A 23,075-nucleotide genomic window follows, 5' to 3' on the forward strand; every position below is an offset into this window, starting at 1 on the left:
CGCGACCAGGCCCAAGTCATTCTTGTGGCTCCGGACTGGGCACGAAGAGTCTGGTACCCAAAGCTCTTGAGCATGCCCATCGTTCCTCCGATCAGACTGCCTCTTCGGGAGGATCTTCTGTCGCAGCAGTAAGGGGAGAGACCTCCATCTGAACCTGTCCAGCCTACACCTCCTTGCGTGCATATTGAGTGGCGACAGTTGGCAGCTTTTGACCTTCCTCCTGAAGTCTGCAGGGTCATCTTGGCAGCCAGGCATCCCTCCACTAAGGCGGTATATGCCTGCAGATGGAACATGTTTGTGGCACGGTGCACAGCAAAGGCTGTGGATCCTCTTTCTGTCCCTCTTTCGGAGCTTTTCCTGTACTATCTTTCTTTGGCCCAGCAGGGCTTTACCCTGGGCACTTCTAAAGGCTACCTTTCGGCCATACCTGCCTTTCTTCGCTTTCCTGATCAGCCTTCTCTTTTCAAGTCCCCTATTGTAAATAGATTTTTAAAGGGCATTACTCACCTCTTTTCTCCTTGTTCATAATGCCCCAGTGGGACTTGAACCTGGTCTTAACCTATCTTACGTGTGCTCCCTTCGAGCCTACTCACAACTGTCCTCTCAGGCTCCTCACTCTGAAGACAGCTTTCCTTGTTGCCATCACCTCTGCACGCAGAGTGAAGGAACTTCAGGCTTTGTCTTCAAAACCTCGTTTTCTTGCTGTTCATCTGGACAAGGTAGTCCTTCGCACAAGGCCCTCTTTTCTTCCCAAAGTGGTCACCTCTTTCCTTATAGGACAGACTTTGCGCCCCCTTCTTCCCGCACCCTTCCAAGGAGGAGGAGAGAGACTACCGTCTGGACCCAAAACATGCACTGTCTTTCTATCTTGACCACACAAAAGATTTCTGGGTGGATGATCAACTCTTCGTGGGATATGTGGGGGCCACGAAGGGTCGGGCTGTGCAGAAACGCACCATCTCTCGATGGGTTGTCCTATGCATTAAAATCTGCTACTCCTTGGCAAAGAAGGAAGCCCCAGTGTTACTGTGTGCCCACTCTGCCAGGGCGACGGCAGCCACTACTGCCTTACGGCGTGGAATACCACTCCTTGACATCTGCCAGGTGGCCACATAAGCGTGGAAGGGTATACTCAGACATGAGTCCCTTGCTCACTGCTCCATCAGGATTCAAGCAAGCCGGGCCGACGACGCCTGAAATGGCAGAAACCGGTCCCCGGAAGCTTGTCTCCTTTCTGGTGAAGAATTGGCTTGGTAGTTTGGTCTGCCCTGTTCCCACGATGCACTGGGCCAGGGACAGACTAATTTGCATATAGCCAGGTTCTGAGCTGGGATGGGGCAGTGAGCTAAATAACGGTGATGGACCAAGCCCTGATCTTTGGACTGGGTAAGAATGGTCTGCTTAATTCAGACACTCTGTTCATCACCACCCCCTTTTCTGAATCATTTTGTCCACCATAAGCGTGGAAGGGTATACTCAGACATGAGTCCCTTGCTCACTGCTCCATCAGGATTCAAGCAAGCCGGGCCGACGACGCCTGAAATGGCAGAAACCGGTCCCCGGAAGCTTGTCTCCTTTCTGGTGAAGAATTGGCTTGGTAGTTTGGTCTGCCCTGTTCCCATGATGCACTGGGCCAGGGACAGACTAATTTGCATATAGCCAGGTTCTGAGCTGGGATGGGGCAGTGAGCTAAATAACGGTGATGGATCAAGCCCTGATCTTTGGACTGGGTAAGAATGGTCTGCTTAATTCAGACACTCTGTTCATCACCACCCCCTTTTCTGAATCATTTTGTCCACCATAAGCGTGGAAGGGTATACTCAGACATGAGTCCCTTGCTCACTGCTCCATCAGGATTCAAGCAAGCCGGGCCGACGACGCCTGAAATGGCAGAAACCGGTCCCCGGAAGCTTGTCTCCTTTCTGGTGAAGAATTGGCTTGGTAGTTTGGTCTGCCCTGTTCCCATGATGCACTGGGCCAGGGACAGACTAATTTGCATATAGCCAGGTTCTGAGCTGGGATGGGGCAGTGAGCTAAATAACGGTGATGGATCAAGCCCTGATCTTTGGACTGGGTAAGAATGGTCTGCTTAATTCAGACACTCTGTTCATCACCACCCCCTTTTCTGAATCAGGTGGCCACATGGGCATCTCTGCACACATTCACCAAACATTATTGCCTGGACAGTCGGGTCCGGAGAGACGGCTACTTTGGCTGTTCTGTTCTCCAGGACTTTCTGGTCTGATCTTGGTTCGCAGACCCACCTACGGTGTTTATATTGCTAGGGTATCTATTCTAAAGGTAAATAATCTAGAACTACTGTCTCTTTCAGATGAACAAGTTACTTACGTTCGGTAACAATGTATCTGTAAGATACATATGTAGTTATAGATTCTTTACCGCCCCACCCATCCTCCCCGTTCTGCGACCTGATTTCTAGGGATAGGGACTCCCTTCCAGGGCCCTAGTCATGTGCACCAGTGATCAGTGTCTTGCATGGCTCTGAACTTCTGCAGTGGAAAGTCATGTCCGAACCGACGTCAGCACGCAGGGGCGGCGTCTAAGTAGACACCGCAACATCATTCCGGCGATCAGGACGCCAACGACAGATGCAGAGTCGACCGACACCACCTATCGACACACAGGGGTACTGCTAAAGAAAAATTCTCCAGATCCAGTCTGACGCCTGGGGGTAATTCTAAAGGTAAGGAATTAATAACTACATATATCTCTTACAGATACATTGTTCCCGAAGGTAAGTAACTTGTTCATTAGAGAAACTGTCTCTGTCGAGCACCATGTCAATAAGTCCAGTCACCACTTGTGTTTTAATTCTCTTCAGAAATTATGTTTCGGGCCACTTTCATAAGTGTTCCACCCGCACCTAACTACAAAATATTTTAACCCATTGCATGCGTCGGACGGCCCCCGGCAGTCCGATGTCATGGTGGGCATGTGCGTCGGACGGCCAGGGGTCGTCTGATAAGCGCATGCGAGGAATTCGCCAGCACGGTGGGGGAATTCCAGCCGCTCCCAAAGGGTTAAAGAACTTTTCCAGTAAACATGTTGTGGATCAAAAATATCCAGGGCTATACTTATTGGTTTAGTAACCTCAAACAAACCGTAGAAGGTGTTTTTATGATTTGAACTTTATTGCTGTCGCACACTGAACACTGCCTGGTTGTCCTCCCTACCTTTCTTTCTAGATTTGGTTATAAATAATCTGGCATCAAAAACTGTCCAAGTAAGATGTTCATTGAATGCTAACTTAAGCAGTTTGGTAGTACTAACTGATTCCACTCCAGCAAGAACCTTAGTCACAAAACTCCTTTCTCACTGACTATGTAAATGATTTGATAGCTTCTAATTCTCATACTTTCTACCAGCTGCATACCCACATGCTGAATTTTCTTAGGCCCTTAACTTTGTTCCTACTGACTCCTTACATCTTCTTGTACCACACAAACATTCACCAGCCCCTGCTCATCTTTCTGGAGTGTTATCCAGTATCCTCATTAACAAACCATAGCTAGTACTTTGACATTTGGCACTTTCTGTGTATTGAATGGATAATCTTGCAATTGTCCTAATCTCCTGAGCCGTTCTACACCCTAAGTAAACCCCATTCCTCTATTCAATTTTTAAGCAACTTTCCTCATCTCCCACATCATACTAGCAAATTCGGGAATCAATTGTGACTAAAATGCAGACATCCCTACCTATCAAAATGAGTGGTCCTAACGTTAGGTTGTAGACATTTTCTATACAACAGGAATAATCCCATCCTTCGGCCACAACACATTCCCGCTAATTTTTTATTTGAGGCACGCTAGCACATTCTCCTAAATTTGCATTTTCAACTTCCGTGAAATTATATAGAACAAAGCACTCTTGAGAAGTTGGAGTCACAGTGGTACTAGGCGACTGCCTAGGACTCTTGTAGGTGATTACAGATTAGCCCTTCAAGCAGCAAATCTTTTCCATCTGTCCCCTCTAAAATGAATTTAGAGGGAGGGAGGAGCAGTTTACATATATCTGTGTTCTAAAGTGGCAAAAATCCAGCACACGTGGCAAAAATCCCATGTTGTGACTCCAGCACTACTCTCATCTGCATATGTTTTCAGTCAAGTGTCACAAATTGGAGTAAAAATAAAGTACATATGATGGCAATGAATAATAGCTTCTATTACCCAATCCTTGTCAAATCTTGTCTTGACCTTACATTTTCCTTTACATTGCATTTTGCAACTGGTAGTCCTAAATGAATGATTACCACAACATGATTACAAATGCCACTCGTAAATGTGAAATAATATCACAGCACTTTCACATCCATTAACTCTGAAGATTTGCATAATGAAGAAACAGGACCACAGTCCCCAGGGTTGTTTAGAATTGCAGACAAAAGCCCAGGTGTCCAGACTCTCTTGTTACATATTGCCAAACGAATGAGATTTTCAGCTACTACACTGCTCCTGGGCACACAGAGAAGATGAAGAATTGTAATAGCAACGGCAGATATGGTAGCCATTTTTGCTGGGCGGGGGGACTTCTCAAATTCTACCTTATCGCCGCATGGTTTAGTCTTGTCCTAAGGTTTAGTCCTGCTCAGGTACAGGCAGTGAAGAGTTTTTTTATGTGGTTCCATCTTAATCCTAAACTGAGTCCACCAGTGAATGCACTCCTGCATGTAAACAGTGAATTCCAGAGACCACTGTTTGCAGGCGATCACTCTTGGCAACACTTAAAAGGTATAACAAATATACTTGGAAAAGAGAATGGTAGTGGTCTTCTCTTGGTGAGGAACATTTCTTGCTTCCCTTTCCGACCATACTTGGGGTCCTTTGATTCCCTCTCATGCACAATTCACTTTCATTCCATTTTTTGTCAGATTGTGTCATTCAGCATGACTTGCTGTAGTGCCACGAAAAATGCCTTTGTGTGGGCTTTCGAGAAAGGTTAGTACTGAACCACCTCAATGAGTGAACCTGAGCAATTGGCGAGGGCGCCTGATTGCCTGGCTCTGCAGGCTACTCTCTATCAATGTCAAGCAGTGCACAAATGCAGTTCCAATTAGACTTCCGCTTGCCACAGCACAAGATTGGAAGTGCTCTAATTGGCTATTGTTGATTACATCCACTCAATGTTGACCTCGTTTGGAGTTCTAACTCAATTCTCAGAAGTTATTGCTTGATTTTCCCCTTCAAAGTTTCCAGCAATGCTTCTTGCTCTGACTTTTGGATCTATTGCTTTTTTGCATTTCATGCCATGCATTTTAGTTGTATTTAGACTTGGCGTATGTAATGCACAGCTTTGTCTCCTAATGAACTTCCACATTATTTTTGAGATGTGGCAACCATGCCGTATAACCATTATCCATACAACCAATAGGTTTCCCACACCCTAGTTGGTAAATAGCCTGGGATTTTCTCCATTCCTCCCATTGTCTTGCTCACTTGGAGCCTTGTATCACAACTATAATTTAGCCCTTTTTCCTCAGATTTCTTTCTCGACCCATCTGCTAACTTTGGACATGGTTTTGTGACAGATATCTCATCTGACTTATTACAAGTGCATTATATTCTATGGCACTTGCAATAAGACTGACGGGATATCCCTCACATTGATGACAGAGTAACCCTCTGCCATACTAAATCAGACATTCAGTTCCTACCAAATTCACCCGAACATTTTGCTCAGTGTTTAACACCTCAGTTAGCAGTGTAAAGGAATGCCAAAAGTGACATTGCTCTGAGCCTGAACTATTCAATCAACTTCTACAACAGGTTGGAGGTGTACTAGCTGCTCTTGCTAGGGCACTTGCACTGCTACATGATCTTTGATTTATAGTTGTTTCACAAGCACATACTATATACTGCACAAATACCAAAATGCCTAGATATTATGTCTGCTAAAGAAAACAAATGCTGCTTTTACTGTGTTTTACCTCACGCAAGTCATACATTTTCATTCAACATGGTCCCATTGTAGGATCAGTAGCATTAATATAACAGATACTTCAGCTGTTCTTTATTAGTACATATCCCATGGTGAATATTAAGAATGCTAAATTTGTGTTAAACAAAATCAGTTGCAATTCAATTCACGTGTTTGCTGAATTACAAGGAAATGCCCAGAAAAAATGTGTTGTTTCATGAAACAATGTTTATTCTACTGAGAAGTGTCTGGTACATTGCCTCTTCTTGAACTTTGCACCCTGATGTATTCCTGTAGGTCTTCCACCAGGGGACAGTAGTCTCTGACGCTGCCCGTTGCACAGCTCTGGGAATCGAAGTGCTGAACAAGCAGGGGTCGTCTGTGGATGCAGCCATCGCTTCTGTCTTATGCTCTGGGATCCTGAACCCTCACACTTCTGGCATCGGAGGGTGAGTAAGGTGCAGCATTAGTTCACACTCTAGTTCTCTGCTACTCCGCGTTAGTGGGTCATAATTGTAATAGTTTCCTAGTAAAGTGTGAATAAACATATTTCAATCCTTGTAAGGAACTGGTGAAAAGTGTATCCCCCATGGATCGTCAGCATTAAATTAAGTGTGAAGTGGATCTTATTAATTTTTTCCCACTATCCTCCTGGCCATCTTCACTACTTCTCCATGACTTTACTGCCTTCATGATCCCTTTGTCATTCCACTGAGATCAGAATAACTCCTGTATTGTATCATTCACACATCTTTCTTTGATAAGTGCAGCTGTCATCTTTAGGATACCATTGCTTGATGGCCTCCTTAGTGTTTTATGTGGACACAGTAGTATAGTTTTTGATTAGTCTTCCCTTTTCTTACTTTAGCTGTAACTACTATACAATATTATTTAGCAATGGTCATTGTGTTAACCCCTTCCTCGCTCATGACGAGCTCAGCTCGTCATGAGTGACGAGGCTCGTACGCTCATGACGAGCTGAGCTTGTCATGTAACGCGGTGTTTTAAAAAAAACCGCATGCGGTTAAGGAAGGATATGAGAGTATTGGGAGACTGTACTGGGCAAAATGCTTACTGTGATGTAAAGCAATATACCCTTCTCTCCAGCAGAGTATATATTAGGGATATTTGTTGGACTGCAGGCTAAAAAAGTTGCCACATACTTCACTGGTTTGGCTTAAGTGCTACCAAAACTGAAAAATACTCGTAATTGAAATAAGTTTGTGAGCCCAGTGCACCACCTTTGGCTTCAGGAGTTGAAAAAGTGGGCAACAGCGTAAGACACCCTGCTGCACATAGAGGCTAAATGTGGTATAAGGCCCCCAGACTTTGCAAGGGCCTGGGAGGACTTGCTAGCGGCCATGGAGGACACATCAGAGGTGAATTTCATCACCCGGTCGGGCTAAATGGGAATCAATAGCTATAAGGCGCCAAAACTGCTTCTAAGCCTGTTCATGCCAATAAGCCTACCGGGGTGCATGCCTGCTTTGGCCCTCTGGTCTGCTGGCACACTTGCTATCTCCTACTGGAGTCTACCTAACTGCATGCATGCCCTAGGGACAGATGTGTTAGGCTGCCACAGCATGTACAATTCAGATGTCGTCATGAGTGATGTAATATATGAGGTCATATACAGTGCATTGCGGGGGCGTAAGTCATAGTTAGCTCAGGTAATTATAACTGCAGAATTTCTCTGTTTTTGTACGAGTGAAATCTGCCCCTAACTATAACGTCCTTACAACCTTTGTTTTTTTCAGTGAATTTCCATGTTTTTTTAACAAGTAACCACATTTGCAGAGTGGTGGAGAAAGGGGGCTGGGCCTCCAACCAGCTCTCAGGAATCCCGCTATGTAGGACTCACAGGAGGTACCAGGAGTGCTTCTTAGCAATCCCGCTGTGTGGGACTTTCTGGAGGTAACAGGAGGGGTAGTTGGCCCTCAAGGATGTCTCTGAGTACCAACTACCCTTTCTGTTACCTCCAGTAAGTCCCACACAGCAGGTTTGCTGAGAGGTTGTCAGAAGCCATGCCCCTTTCTCCACCACCATGCAAATGTGCCTCCTGGGGCACTGCCGCCAGTAGGGGGTGAAGTTCCCTTGCCTCCCTTGCCTAGTTGGCCTTCCAGGTGAAGTTCCCTTGCCTCCTGGAGGCCAACAAGCCTTCCTGTTAACTCCAGTAAGTCCCACACAGTGGGTTTACTGAGAGGTGTTTGGTGGCCACGCCCCTTTTCTCCAACACTCTGCCAACGTGCTTGTTGGCCCCCAAAGATCCTCAGCATTCAAGGGAATTTCATTCCCCAACCACCACTGCACCAGGAGGCGTGTTTGCAGAGAGTTAGTGAAGGGGGCGTGGTCTCTGGCGGCTTGCCAGTAAAAACAAGCATTTACAATGCAATGGTCTCGGCATCATTAAAGGTAGAGCTATTGGCATTGCTCATGACATTTCTTTTTTTTCCTTTAAATCATAAATAAATGGCATTGTCATTTACATTGTCAATACACACCACTCTGCACTCAACTGTACTCACCTGCACTGCACTGCACTCACCTGCACTGCACTCACCTGCACTGCACTGCACTCACCTGCACTGCACTCACCTGCACTGCACTCACCTGCACTGCACTGCACTCACCTGCACTGCACTCACCTGCACTGCACTGCACTCACCTGCACTCACCTGCACTGCACTCACCTGCACTGCACTCACCTGCACTCACCTGCACTGCATTCACATGCACTGCACTCACCTGCACTCACCTGCACTGCACTCACCTGCACTGCACTCACCTGCACTGCACTCACCTGCACTGCACTGCATTCACCTGCACTGCACTGCACTCACCTGCACTGCACTGCACTCACCTGCACTGCACTCACCTGCACTGCACTCACCTGCACGCCACTGCACTCACCTGCACTGCACTCACCTGCATGCCACTGCACTGCACTCACCTGCACTGCACTGCACTCACCCGCACTCCACTGCACTGCACTCACCTGCACTGCACTCACCTGCACTGCACTCACCTGCACTGCACTCACCTGCACTGCACTGCACTCACCTGCAATGCACTCACCTGCACTGCACTCACCTGCACTGCACTCACCTGCACTGCACTCACATGCACTGCACTCACATGCACTGCACTCACCTGCACTGCACTCACCTGCACTGCACTGCACTCACCTGCACTGCACTCACCTGCTCTGCACTCACCTGCACTGCACTCACCTGCACTGCACTCACCTGCACTGCACGCACTGCACTCACCTGCACTGCACTCACCTGCACTGCACTCACCTGCACTGCACTGCACTCACCTGCACTGCACTCACCTGCACTCACCTGCACTGCACTGCACTGCACTCACCTGCACTGCACTCACCTGCACTGCACTCACCTGCACTGCACTCACCTGCACTGCACTGCACTCACCTGCACTGCACTCACCTGCACTGCACTCACCTGCACTGCACTGCACTCGCACTGCACTCACCTGCCACTCACCTGCACTCACCTGCACTGCACTGCACTCACCTGCACTGCACGCACTGCACTCACCTGCACTGCACTCACCTGCACTGCACTCACCTGCACTGCACTGCACTCACCTGCACTGCACTCACCAGCACTGCACTCACCTGCACTCACCTGCACTCCACTGCACTCACCTACACTGCACTGCACTCACCTGCACTGCACTGCACTCACCTGCACTGCACTCACCTGCACTGCACTCACCTGCACTGCACTCACCTGCACTGCACTGCACTCACCTGCACTGCACTCACCTGCACTGCACTGCACTCACCTGCACTGCACTCACCTGCACTGCACTCACGTGCACTGCACTCACCTGCACTGCACTGCACTCACGTGCACTGCACTGCACTCACGTGTACTGCACTGCACTCACCTGCACTGCACTCACCTGCACTGCACTGCACTCACCTGCACTGCACTCACCTGCACTGCACTCACCTGCACTGCACTGCACTGCACTGCACTGCACTCACCTGCACTGCACTCACCTGCACTGCACTGCACTGCACTCACCTGCACTGCACTGCACTCACCTGCACTGCACTGCACTCACCTGCACTGCACTGCACTCCACTGCACTCACCTGCACTGCACTCACCTGCACTGCACTCACCTGCACTGCACTCACCTGCACTGCACTCACCTGCACTGCACTGCACTCACCAGCACTGCACTCACCTGCACTCACCTGCACTGCACTGCACTCCACTGCACTCACCTACACTGCACTGCACTCACCTGCACTGCACTGCACTCCCCTGCACTGCACTCACCTGCACTGCACTGCACTCACCTGCACTACACTGCACTCACCTGCACTGCATTCACCTGCACTGCACTGCACTCACCTGCACTGCACTCACCTGCACTGCACTGCACTCACGTGCACTGCACTCACCTGCACTGCACTGCACTCACGTGCACTGCACTGCACTCACCTGCCCTGCACTCACCTGCCCTGCACTCACCTGCACTGCACTCACCTGCACTGCACTGCACTCACCTGCACTGCACTCACCTGCACTGCACTCACCTGCACTGCACTCCACTGCACTGCACTGCACTCACGTGCACTGCACTCACCTGCACTGCACTGCACTCACCTGCACTGCACTGCACTCACCTGCACTGCACTCACCTGCACTGCACTGCACTCCACTGCACTCACCTGCACTGCACTCACCTGCACTGCACTCACCTGCACTGCACTGACCTGTACTGCACTGCACTCACCTGCACTGCACTCACCTGCACTGCACTGCACTGCACTGCACTGCACTGCACTGCACTCTGCACTCACTACTCTGCACTCTGCACTCACTACTCTGCACTCACTACTCTGCACTCACTACTCTGCACTCTGCACTCACTACTCTGCACTCACTACTCACTACTCTGCACTCACTACTCTGCACTCACTACTCACTCCTCTGCACACTCACTCTGCACACTCACTCTGCGCACTCACTACTCTGCACTCACTACTCTGCACTCACTACTCTGCACTCACTACTCTGCACTCACTACTCTGCACTCACTACTCACTCCTCTGCACTCACTCCTCTGCACACTCACTCTGCACACTCACTCTGCACACTCACTCTGCACACTCACTCTGCGCACTCACTACTCTGCACTCACTACTCTGCACTCACTACTCTGCACTCACTACTCTGCACTCACTCCTCTGCGCACTCACTCCTCTGCGCACTCACTCCTCTGCGCACTCACTCCTCTGCGCACTCACTCCTCTGCGCACTCACTCCTCTGCGCACTCACTCCTCTGCGCACTCACTCCTCTGCGCACTCACTCCTCTGCGCACTCACTCCTCTGCGCACTCACTCCTCTGCCCTCACTACTCTGCACTCACTACTCTGCACACACACTCTCTCTGCACACTCACTCTCTCTGCACACTCACTCTCTCTGCACACTCACTCTCTCTGCACACTCACTCTGCACACTCACTCTGCACACTCACTCTGCACTCACTACTCTGCACTCACTACTCTGCACTCACTACTCTGCACTCACTACTCTGCACTCACTACTCTGCACTCACTACTCTGCACTCACTACTCTGCACACTCACTCTGCACTGTGCACGCTGCTGATATCATGGAATCTTCCACCACACTTTCTAAAACTCTATAGTCCGAAGCATAATAGGCACAGAACCAAAAGAAGGGTAGACATTGCTTAAAATAATCTTATTGTATTTATGAGAAGCAAAAGCGAGACTGTGAAATGTGCTGAATATCAGTTTGTTACGAATCAACAGAGTGGAGTTAGAGAACCGAGAAATAGTAATTTAGAATCCGGGTTAGAAGGAGTAGTAATCACAAGCTGAGGATCAACGGGCGCGAAACAGCGTGGTGGGCGCGCAGGAGACGCAGCGTGAGCGTGCACATCAGCTGAAGATCGCTGGAGAAGACACCGAGCCTGCTTGCTGCCGTGACTGACCCGCTGCAGAGGGAAAGAGCCCGGTGAGTGGGGGTAGAGGGGGGGGGCGGCAGAGAGGGAGTGGGCAGAGAGGGAGGGAGGGTGTGTGTGTGTGTGTGTGTGTGTGCGTGTGCGTGTGTGTGCATGTGTCTGTCTGTGTCAGTCTGGTGTGTGCTTGCCTGCCTGCCTTTGTGTGTGCGCGTCCACAGACCCTGGTCGGCTCGTGCACCGCTCTGTACTCCCTTGGGAGCTTACATGGCGACAATAGTTCTCGTTGCCGAGACCTAAAAAGGGCAATTTATTAATGCTAGCAAGATGCTGCTGGCTAAAATACATGCTACCCAAGGGGTGGTCTACACTGTACACTCCCAATCTGCTGTTGGAGGTCCTTCCTGGAACCTACACCTACTATGGGCACCCAGAAATCGAAGCCTAGAGGGCAGCGGGACCGGACATATGGGGAGACCTGTTTGCAGATTTGCAATTACAGGACTTCACGGTTTGGTGGACGTTTATGGGATACCACCGGAGATATTCCTGCTCTACACCACCCTGTCAAAGCACTTCTTATACTTATGGGGTAACACTTGTAACAAACCTACCTCTTCCCAGCCTCTGCAAACCGTATTAACACATGGACAGGGTAGGTGTGCAATCACAGCGATTTACAACTCTTTTAGGCCTGATCCGACACCCCTGTTGGTCCCATTGTACGAGTATTGGGACACAGCACTGTCCACTAATATTACCGATAAACAATGGACACAATGCATAAATCATCCCAGAGTTGTATCACCAAATGCTAGGCTGAAGTATACACAGTTCAATTATCGCCACCATACATAATTAACACCATACAGGCTTGCACGCATTTATCCCACCTCGACATATGTCTGGCTCCAGAGGCACCATTTCCCCACATAGTGTGGACGTGTCCATGTCGCAGACCATTTTGGGATGAGGTGGCTGGGACACTAACAAAGGCAGCAGGCACCCCGATAACAACCCAGGGACCACATTTTCTGCTGGGAATAACGAACGCCAACGCACCGCGCAAGACTCTCAATAAATTCTTGGACCTAGCACTGGTGCAGGCAAAGCGCAGAATAGCTATGTCTTGGAAGTCGGAGCAGGCCCCAGTACCCAATTATGGCTCCAGGACCTCCGTAGAGTACTTGTCGCAGAACATGAGTCACACTCACTAGATGCATCTAGGCTACCCTCACAAATCAATCCCCGACAAGGGCAAGAATATTTGACTGCCATCGAAACTAAGCTGCACACAATTGTCTCAACTAACATAGAATGCTCCCTCGCCCTGTGCACCACCACAAGTAGAAGTGAAATCACCACACATACCGCATATCCTCACACTCTACAAACCCTTGTCTGGACATGGATGTGTAGGCGCTGTGTGGGCACACACACAGCCTATGGGGTTCTCTCTCCCCTCCACCGACACTCCCTGACCTCACACTTGCTCGCCCACACCTGACGGCACGTAAACAGTTCTTATTCCCGAATATAAGGCAGTCGATGAAGGAAAATATTCAGTTATCTGCAATTCTACCGATAGAAACAGTAAGCTTTGCGTCCAAGTTATAAATTGTCAATACTGGTTAAAAAATATTATTTTGAGTTACTGTGAGACACTTCACCACAGCCGCTTCTGTAACCTGTGCTGTAGTAACCTACAAATGTCAGTTAAAGCTCAATTGTATAACCTGCTGAAAATGAATAAACATCTATTTAAAAAAACAAACCTATATGATTATTCAAAATGTTTAATCTTTTTTCCCGCGTGTTAACCCAAGTGCCGACTTTTGTGCCAAATTTGGGAGCACGTCCCGGACGACGGTACCAAATGCACAGGTAGTGCATGTGGAAGACCCCCGCCATCAGTGCATGTTTAGTTTTGCCCTTGGTGACATCAGGGAATAATAAAAGGAAGTTGCGCAGCGGGAGTCAGAGTCAGTCCACGTCGCATCTAAAATAGCGTGTGCACTTAATTTCTTTCTAGGCCTGTCAGTACGCCTCATGTGACAGAGAGAGTTGTGGACGGGGTGTCCCTGCACTCCATATTTATTTTTCTGTGGTCCACCTCCCCCTACAAACTACATCTCCTCATTCCCCGCACTCTGCGTAGCTCCCTTCCTGCTAAATCCCCTGTCCAGGCTTCGGTTTGCCTTAATGCACACTCGCCGTTTCTTTTTTGGTATTGAGACGTTCCAATGACTTTCATATTCCCTCGACAGTTCACACTTCTATTTTTTCAACAGAATTAATATTTACAAACATCTGCTTTAACACCTTCCATGCTAATGACGGAATGGTTCACTCATGAGCACAAGTGCAAGTGTGCTCATGACGGAACCATTCCGTCATGAGAACACTTAAAAACAAGCAACCAGTAAACGTGTCCGTCCTAGATAAACAAACGCATTTTAAAACAAGAGGTGCTAATGCTACCTGCTGTGCGTCTGAGATGCCACGGAGTGCTAGCGGAAGAAACGATCGCTATTGTAAACAAGCTGAGGATCAACGGGCGCGATACAGCGTGGTGGGCGCGCACGACGCAGCGTGGGCGTGCACATCAGCTGAAGATCACCGGAGAAGACACGAGTCTGCCTTCTGCCGTGACTGACCCGATGCGGAGGGAAAGAGCCCGGTGAGTGGGGGGGGGGGGGGGCGGCAGAGAGAGAGAGTGTGAGAGTGTGTGTGTGTGTGTGTGTGTGTGCATGCATGCATGCGTGCGTGCGTGTGTCTGTCTGTCTGTGTGTGTGTCTGGCGCATGCCTGCCTGCCTGCCTGCCTTTGTGCGCGTCCACAGACCCTGGTCGGCTCGTCCACCTCTCTGTAGTCCCTTGCTAGCTTACTAGGCGACAATAGTTCTCGTTGCCGAGACCTAAAAAAAAAAGGGAGTTGTAGCACTGAAGAAACATGGTGATCTCAGGCTCTTTGTTGACGGTAGGTTGTTGAACAAGCACATCCAAGTTAATTGATTCCCATTACCAAAGATCCAGGAAATGTTGGCGCAGTTGGGGGTAGCTAGAGGTTTTTCAACTTTAGATATCAGAGCAGCCTACCGCCAGGTGGAGCTCAGCAAAAATTCTCGTTCCTGATGGTTATCATCACCCCGTTTGGTGTGTTCTGTTTTCTACTCATGCTGTTTGGGCTGGTCTCTGCAGCTTCAGTCTTTCAAAATTGATGTTTCAGCTCTTGCCTGAGAAAAGCAGGGTGCCTTGGCCTATCAGGATGGCAATTTAATTTGCTCAGAGTCACATCATAGCCATTTGCTCAAATTAAACTGGGTCCTGAGCATATTAGAAGAACATGGAATCACAGGGAAGAAAGAGAAGTGCAACTTTAAGTTAGAGGAGCTGGAGTATTTGGGACACAAGGTCTCAGCAATGGCCTAAGGAGGTCCTCATTAAAGCCATCAGGGATTGTCCATATGATGTGGACAAGGACCAATTGAGGTCTTTCTTGGGTCTAAGTGAATACTGTTCATCATTTGATGAACACTTTTCACTGCAAACCTTTGAGAACGTTGTTTAGATGTGGGGTGAGGTTTGCTTGGGAAGAGGAGCAAAGTGAAGCATTTAATATGCTATAGACTTATCATTAAGGGAACAGCCTTGCTTCTGTTTTGTGTTGACATCACTTCCATAGTTACAGTGGCTGCGAGTGTTCTGGATGTGGGTGCTGTGTTAAGTTAGTTGGTGAATGGAAAAGAGTGCACGGTGCCGTTCGCTTCCAGAAACTTATCGGTAGCTGAGAGGAATTATAGCATTATAACGGGATGCATTGGCATGTGTTTGGGGTGTGCATCATTTTGTGATGTACTCATAGGGAAGAGAGTTCACCTTGATCACAGATTATAAGCCCCTAGTTTATTTATTTAATACTAGGTTGTGGGAGTTCCAATTCAAGGTTGGTCCGCCTACTCTCTAAAATGAATGAGTTCAATGTCAGAATGAAGCATAATGCGGGTGGGAAAAACCTCTGAGCTGATTTTCTGTCTAGGTGTCCGATGGGACGTGATGAGGAGGGCGGTGTGGTGGATGAAGAAAAGTATGTGATTAGAATGGTGGATGGGGTAACCATGGCAGAAGATGTGATCACACTCCAGGAGTGGGAGAGTTGTATAGTAAAAGACAATTGTCAAAATCAGCTCAAGAAAGTTATTTGTCTGGGCAGGCCCAGGAAGGCACTGTTCGCTGATTAATTGAAACAATTTTTTAATGTTAAGGATGACCTGAGTGGAGAGAGCGGATTGTTCGTGAGAGGAAGTTATCTGGTTTCCTCATGTGAGCTTAGGAATAGATAGATGAAGTTAGCTCATCTTGGTCATGTAAGTGCCAAGGGAACGAAAAAAACATTAAGGTCATAGTATTGGTGGCCAGACTTGGATGTTAACGTGTATGTGAGAAGATGTGGAGAATGTTTGGTGGCAGATAAAACCTTATGCATGCGCAGTATTCTTCTGTGATCAGTTGACTTTCCTGAAAATCCATGGGAGAAACTATGGATTGACTTTATTGGCCTGATTGCAGGATTGAATAATGGCAAGAGCTTTGGGTTGGACTTGGTTGACTTCCATTCAAAGTGGCTCGCCTACAAGTTCTTAAGGGATCCCAACACAAACAATGCCATTGCCTTTTTTAAGGAGATATTTCACAATGAAGGTGTTCCTGGATATTTGGTTACTGACAACGGTATGCAGTTTGTTTCACAATCTTATGGAGGGTTTTTTGAGGAAGCTGGGTGTTAAGCACCTAACCATGGCTCTCTATAGCCTGCAGGGGGATCATATGGTTGAGAGAGTTAACCAAATGTTTAAGGAGACTATCCAAGCGGCGAGCGTGGCGGGGAGAGATCTACAAGAGGCAGTTGCTTACAGAGTTTGCTATCACAACACCCCCACTCCACCACAGGTGTGGCTCTGGGCAGGCATTCCATCAATGAGCTTTCTTCGTGTTAGGTTTTGGAAGGGACCAAACATTCCCAGAGTTTCAAGAAAAGAGGCGAGTTGAGAAGACTCCAAAGAGGAACAAAGTTAGTCATGATGATTTAAAGAAGGTGAAGATGTTTGATATTTGTGTCAGAGAGCAAGTCAGGTTAAGTAGGCCATAGGAGCAGGTAAACTTGATTCTAAAGTCTAGTGAGAATGAAGGCGGGGGCGTGGCTAGCGGCCGATGCCAGCAGACGCAGCCTATCGAGGCTCCCATCCCTAGCCCCAATAAATCCTGATTTAATCCAGTAAACAGCGCAGACTCCCCGTGAAAACCGGGTTGAGTCCGCACCAGACATCGGTGCCTGCCCGGGGAGCGCGCCAAGCGTGTGAGTAGCCCGAATCCAGTGCTGCGACCCCCGCGGGTCCCGGACGGGCCGATGCCTAAAATGGCGGCGTGAGACTCCCAGAGCCACCGGACTGCGCCCAGGGGGACCTAGCACCCAAATATCGGATTCTGCCGACCGAGCGGGATATGAGCGAGCCCTGAGTAGCTATCTGGGAGCGGAGTTCTTGGCGGACCCAGCGGCGGTATTGCCGAACCCAGAGGCGGCGCTGCAGAGGAGGGTGAGATCCGCACTCCGGTGGGGCTCCGAAATTGAGGACCCGGCTTCTGGGCCTGAGCGGCTGTAGCGGCGGCGCTGGTGAGGGGAGACCCAGGGGCAGGGAGCGAAGGCACCGCCGAGACCTGAGCGCAGGCGGAGCGACTCCACGGGCACACAGAACCGCCCGAGCGGAATCGGATCAGGAGAGCGGGAGGCAGCGAGAATGGCGGCTCTGCTCAGCACCGAGGTGGTGACCCTGCGCTGGCGAGAGGAAAACCCAGGGGCAAGAAACGAGGTAACCGCCGAGCCCGGAGCGCAAGCAGAGCTCCTCCACGGGCAATCAGAGGCGCCTGTGTAGTTTTGGACCGGAGACACGTGAGAGGAGGCCCAGCGCCGGTGAGGCGGGGACGAGGCACGAACTGAGGACCCAGCTGCCCCGTGTTGCACTACCAGGGTGAAGACCCGGAGGGCTCCGACACTGAACTGTGACACCGGGCAGGGCGCCCAAACCTGGGGGCAGTGACCCTCCCCCCTCCTGCCCAACTGCCCCGCTTGGTTGCCTACCACCCGGGAGGTGCCTGCCGGACTAAGCGACACCCTGCGACGACCTGCGGGGGCAATCAGAGTGGTACTGACCAGGGGGACCACCCGGCCACAGCGGGGTGAGCTCGTGTGTATGAACTTTGGAGCAGTGGGTGGATTGGGGCCCAGCAGGGAGCTGTGACACTCCCCGACAGTGGCGTTGGGGTGACTACCTGGCGACAGTGGATTTTACCGGCGGGTGGCTTGCCTGCTGGGTGGCGGTGGTGGCTGGTGACCCTGTTTCTGAACCGACGACTAGGCCCGCCACTGGGAGACCCGCACCGGCAGCAGTAAGGAACCCTTGCACGCGGACACCCTACACGACAGCGGAGGCCCTGACAGCCCGCAGTAGTGGAGGGGTGCGGAGAAGTAAGCGCCTGTGCGCGGCACGAGGGCTGGCACCGTCCTGCGGTGGGGAGTGGATAACGACGGGCCTACATCGGAGGAGCGCCTTTGGCCTCAAGGACTGCGGACTGCAACTGTCTGGTCGGTGACGGCTCTACACCGACGAAGCGACCGGCCGACCGGCTGAGTGACCTGTCTGTCTGGTCCACCTCCGCGTTCGCCCGGCGGTTGGCTCGGTGGGAACATGGGGAAGCCGAAGGGTCCGAAGGGTGACGCAGGAACGACCACAGAGGCTCCGGACGCCACGCCACATACCCAGTCGGACTTGCTAACGATGCAGGACAGAATCCTGGAAGCAATAGCGGCCACGAGGACCGCCTTGCAACAAGACATTGCCCAAGTGTCGACGGGCCTGGGGCTTCTGCGGGCAGACCATGGGAAACTAGCCGACAGGGTCAAAGACACAGAATTAATCCTGAAGGACGTGGTGCCAGGACAGAAAGCCTTGGAAGGAAAACTGACGGACGCCCTGGAGCGCATCCAGACGCTGGAGAGGAGAGCGGAGGATGCGGAAAACCGGCGGCGGAACAATGTACGACTGGTAGGCCTTCCGGAGAAAAGCGAGGGGACGGACATGCTGGGTTATATGGACAACTGGCTACGGACAGTGGTGGCGCCGGAGGGCCTTTCCCCCTTCTTCTCGCTGGAGAGGGCCCACCGGGTGCCTGCCCGACCCCCCAAGCCGGGGCTCCCCCCGAGACCGGTGGTGATCAAAATCCTCCACTATAGGGACAGAGACTGGCTTCTGCAACGAGCAAGAGAAGCGGGCCCGTTCCAGGTTGACAATAGCGCAGTCACGTTGTTCCCGGACTACACCTTTGAAACCCAAAAGCAACGGGCTTCATTTCTCTCCATTAAAAAGGAACTGAGATCGGAGGGGCTGCAATATTCACTGTTGTTCCCGGCGAGACTCCTGATTTCGGTGGATGGGAAGGCACTGTTCTTCAACACATCAGCGGATGCCTGGGACTGGTGGGACTCCTACAAGGCTGGAACAGATGGGGCCCGCCAAAGGGCGGCCGCGGAGGAATTCCAGCGGGGCTCGGTCAGGAGATCAAGACGGATTCGGAAGAGGGGCCAACATCAGAGGCGACTGACGGTATCGCAGACGACGGTGGAAAGGAAGGCAGCACTGCAAGCGGTGAAAGAGGTCTCGGGAGCGGAGGCACCACAGCAGGAGGAGGACTCGAAATCGATCTCGGAGGACAAGCAGACAGGGTCCGAAACTGAACTGTCGGAGATGGACAGTGTGAAGGGCCCGGAGGTAACGCCGCAAACGGCGGAGGAGGTCTTCGGCAGCTAAGTGTTGAACTGGGGGATGTGGGGGCTAGCAGCGTCGACCTGGAGGAATGGCGAACCTGGCTGATGGAGCAGGCTGATGTGAGACTGCTCAATCGTGAGTTTGGATGTACATAGAGGGGTGATTGGGAAAAGGGATGCTACTTTTGCTACGGTAGCTAGTACACGTACCCAGAGGCCCCTAAGGCCTCCGCAATACAGACTGCGGACTAGTGAGTTTTAAGAGCACCTTGCTCAATTGTTTGGACGGGGGTAACTCATCTGCAGTTAGGTCCTGTTCTAGGGGAGGTGGATGTCTGGAGATGTTGGGGTTACTCAGGACGGGGAGGGGGGTCGGGGAAGGGGAGCAGAGCTGGGGAGGGAGTTAGGGCGAACGGGGTGGGGAACGAACCGGTTGGGGAAGGGGGACAGGGGGGCCGTTACTGGTGTCTGGCCACTGTGGAACAGGGCTCTTAGCCTTCAATGCCAAGATTATGGGTAGTGTGGGATCGTTAAAATGTGTGTCATGGAACGTGCGGGGTCTGAACTCAATGACTAAACGGCACAAAGTTCATTCTTACCTAGTCCGCAGAGGGGTTCACATCGCCTTCCTACAAGAAACACATCTGACCAAACAGGAGGGGGTAGCGCTCCAAAGGAGGTGGCGGGGTCACCTGTTTTACACCACATATTCGGCGTTTGCCAGGGGGGTGCTACTATGGATTCGGGCTGGGATCCCATTCCAAATCACTAGGAATACTGTGGACCCGGAGGGTCGTTTTGTAGCAGTTGAGGGTTTACTCAGGGGCCGTCCTATAGCGCTATGCAGCGTGTATGCACCCAACACTGAACAGGCGCCTTACTTCGCTAAACTTTCCACGCGCTTGGCAACCTACTTCGCAGGTCCAATATTACTAGGGGGGGACTTTAACTCTATAGCGGACACTACACTGGATAGGTCACACCCACCGCTCCACGCTTCCCCGGTGCACAGGCTGGCGAAACATAGGATGCATTGGCAGGGGCAGTGGGAACTCACTGACGTGTGGCGCGCACAACACCCGGCTGAGCGGGACTACTCCTTCTATTCCAGCCTGCACGACCTACATGTCCGCATTGACGCATTTCTATGCTCTCCTCAGGTTCTCCCGGCAGTAGCTCACACAGAATACCTCACACGTACAATATCAGATCACAATCCCCTGCTGCTCACACTGGCCTGGATGAACGGGTCCACACCGATTCCAACGTGGCGGCTCAGGCCGGACACGTTGGATGACCCGCCCTTTAGAACGGACTTGGAACTCAGAATCACCCAATATTTTACTGAAAACGAGGGGACCACCTCCTCCAGGGCCGCTGAATGGAACGCATTCAAGGTGGTGGTAAGGGGGCACTGTATAGGGAAGTTTGCGGGGACGAGGCGGACGCTAGTAGAGGACGTGGACAGGGCGGAACGGACGCTGCGAGAAGCCGAGCGATCGCGGCCCGGCCACCCCGAATTGCAGGGTAGAGTTGGTACAGCAAGGGAAGCAGTGGCGGTTGAGGTGGAGCGCCTACGCTGCTTCGACTACAAAGCTTATGTGACCAGGACGCTCGCTGAGGGGGATAAGACGGGGACACTCCTGGCCTGGCTGGCCAACCCTCACAGAGGATCCACCCCAATACTGTCCCTGGCGGGAGCGAACGGGGAAACCTATCACACGCAACCGGACATAGTGCGGTGCTTCCAAGAATACTACGGCACCTTATACAGACAGGGGTCGGAGACCCGACCCGAGGCGACGGAAGCCCTACTGGCGGAGACCCAACTGCCCCAGTTAGACCCGGAAGACGCTAAGGCTCTCGGGGATCCGATTGGCCTCGAGGAAATCAGAGGGGCCATCAAGAAAATGGCGCGAAACAAAACACCGGGGATGGATGGTCTCCCTATTGAGTTCTATGTGAAGTATATGGAACTACTGGCCCCGAGACTCAGAACGGTGTATAATGAGGCCAGGGAGAAGGGTGAGCTGCCCCAATCGATGCGCGAGGCGATCATGATCCCATTGCTTAAACCGCGCAGAGACAGCGCGAACCCGGCGTCATACCGACCGTTGTCGATGCTGACGACAGACTACAAAATCTTGAGCACGATTCTGGCCGGGAGATTGATCGCTCATATGACAAGTCTGATTCATAGGGACCAGTCGGGCTTTATCCCGACCAGGAACACGACCCACAACATTCGACGGCTGCTCAGGCTGCTGGCGGACCCCCCACAAACGGCGCTAGCCCCGGTGGTGTTGTCAGTTGACATTGAAAAAGCCTTCGATAGCCTGGAATGGGACTACTTCTATGCGGTGATGAGGAGATTCGGTCTCGGGGATGGTTATATACAATGGACCACAGTGCTTTATGCACGAGCGGGTGCGAGGGTGAGAGTGGGAGCTACGATATCGGACCGCTACGAGGTGAACCGGGGGACGAGGCAGGGTTGCGCGCTCTCTCCACTGTTGTTTGCACTGGCCATGGAACCATTTGCAATGCTGGCTAGACGGGGTGATGCGTACCTCGGACTGGAAATGCGAGGGACCTACCACCATATATCGTTATATGCAGACGACCTTTTGCTGTTCTTGGATAACGCTGATGAGGCAGTTAGGGGTGCAGAGGATCTTCTGCGGAGATTCGGAGCGCTGTCAGGCTTAAAGGTGAACTGGGAGAAAACATGCTTATTCCCGCTCCGGAAAGGGGAGACATGCCCGACGACCAACAACAGAGTGCGCTGGGAACCTGATTGCCTGCACTATCTTGGGACCTACATATATCACGATCCCACCAACTTGTTGGATGGGAACATCGGGCGATGTATCAGAGGATTGAAGGGCAATATGACTTTCAGGGCTACCCTCCCCCTGTCCATGACGGGGCGAGTGTCCCTCCTCAAAATGATCGCCCTACCGCGACTTTTATACTTTTTTAGGACCTTGCCGGTATGGATACCGGGAGAAGTGTTCAGGCGCCTGAAGTCCAGCATAATAGCTTTTCTATGGGGAAGCGGCAGGCGGCGCATAGCACTGACGACCCTCATGCGCCCCAAAGATCAGGGAGGATTAGCGGTCCCAGACTTTGAGCTCTATTATCTGGCGGCACAGCTTCAATTCTTTACGCAGGAAGTGGCGAGAGTGTACCGGGGGCCGGAACACGAGAGGGACGCGGGCACCCCCCGCCATGTGCTAGCCTATGTAGCCCTCCAGCAGAAACTATTACTGAGTGGACTGTCCCAGGAGGAAAAGACGCTAAGGTTATGTTGGAATCGCATGCAGAAGCGTGCGGGCCTTGGTCACCC

General features: G+C 51.1%; 1 protein-coding gene across 1 annotated transcript in view; it reads left to right on the forward strand.

Annotated features, from left to right (window-relative positions):
* Positions 1-23,075, forward strand: part of GGT7 (gamma-glutamyltransferase 7) — a 319,943-nt gene that overhangs the window by 117,252 nt on the left and 179,616 nt on the right. Inside the window, exon 3 of the mRNA XM_078652164.1 lies at positions 6,235-6,386. Within this exon, the coding sequence (XP_078508290.1) occupies positions 6,235-6,386 (152 nt within the window). The remainder of the gene's footprint in view (positions 1-6,234; positions 6,387-23,075) is intronic.

Source organism: Lissotriton helveticus, chromosome 7 (genome assembly GCF_964261635.1).
Source record: "Lissotriton helveticus chromosome 7, aLisHel1.1, whole genome shotgun sequence".
Lineage (NCBI taxonomy): Eukaryota > Metazoa > Chordata > Amphibia > Caudata > Salamandridae > Lissotriton > Lissotriton helveticus.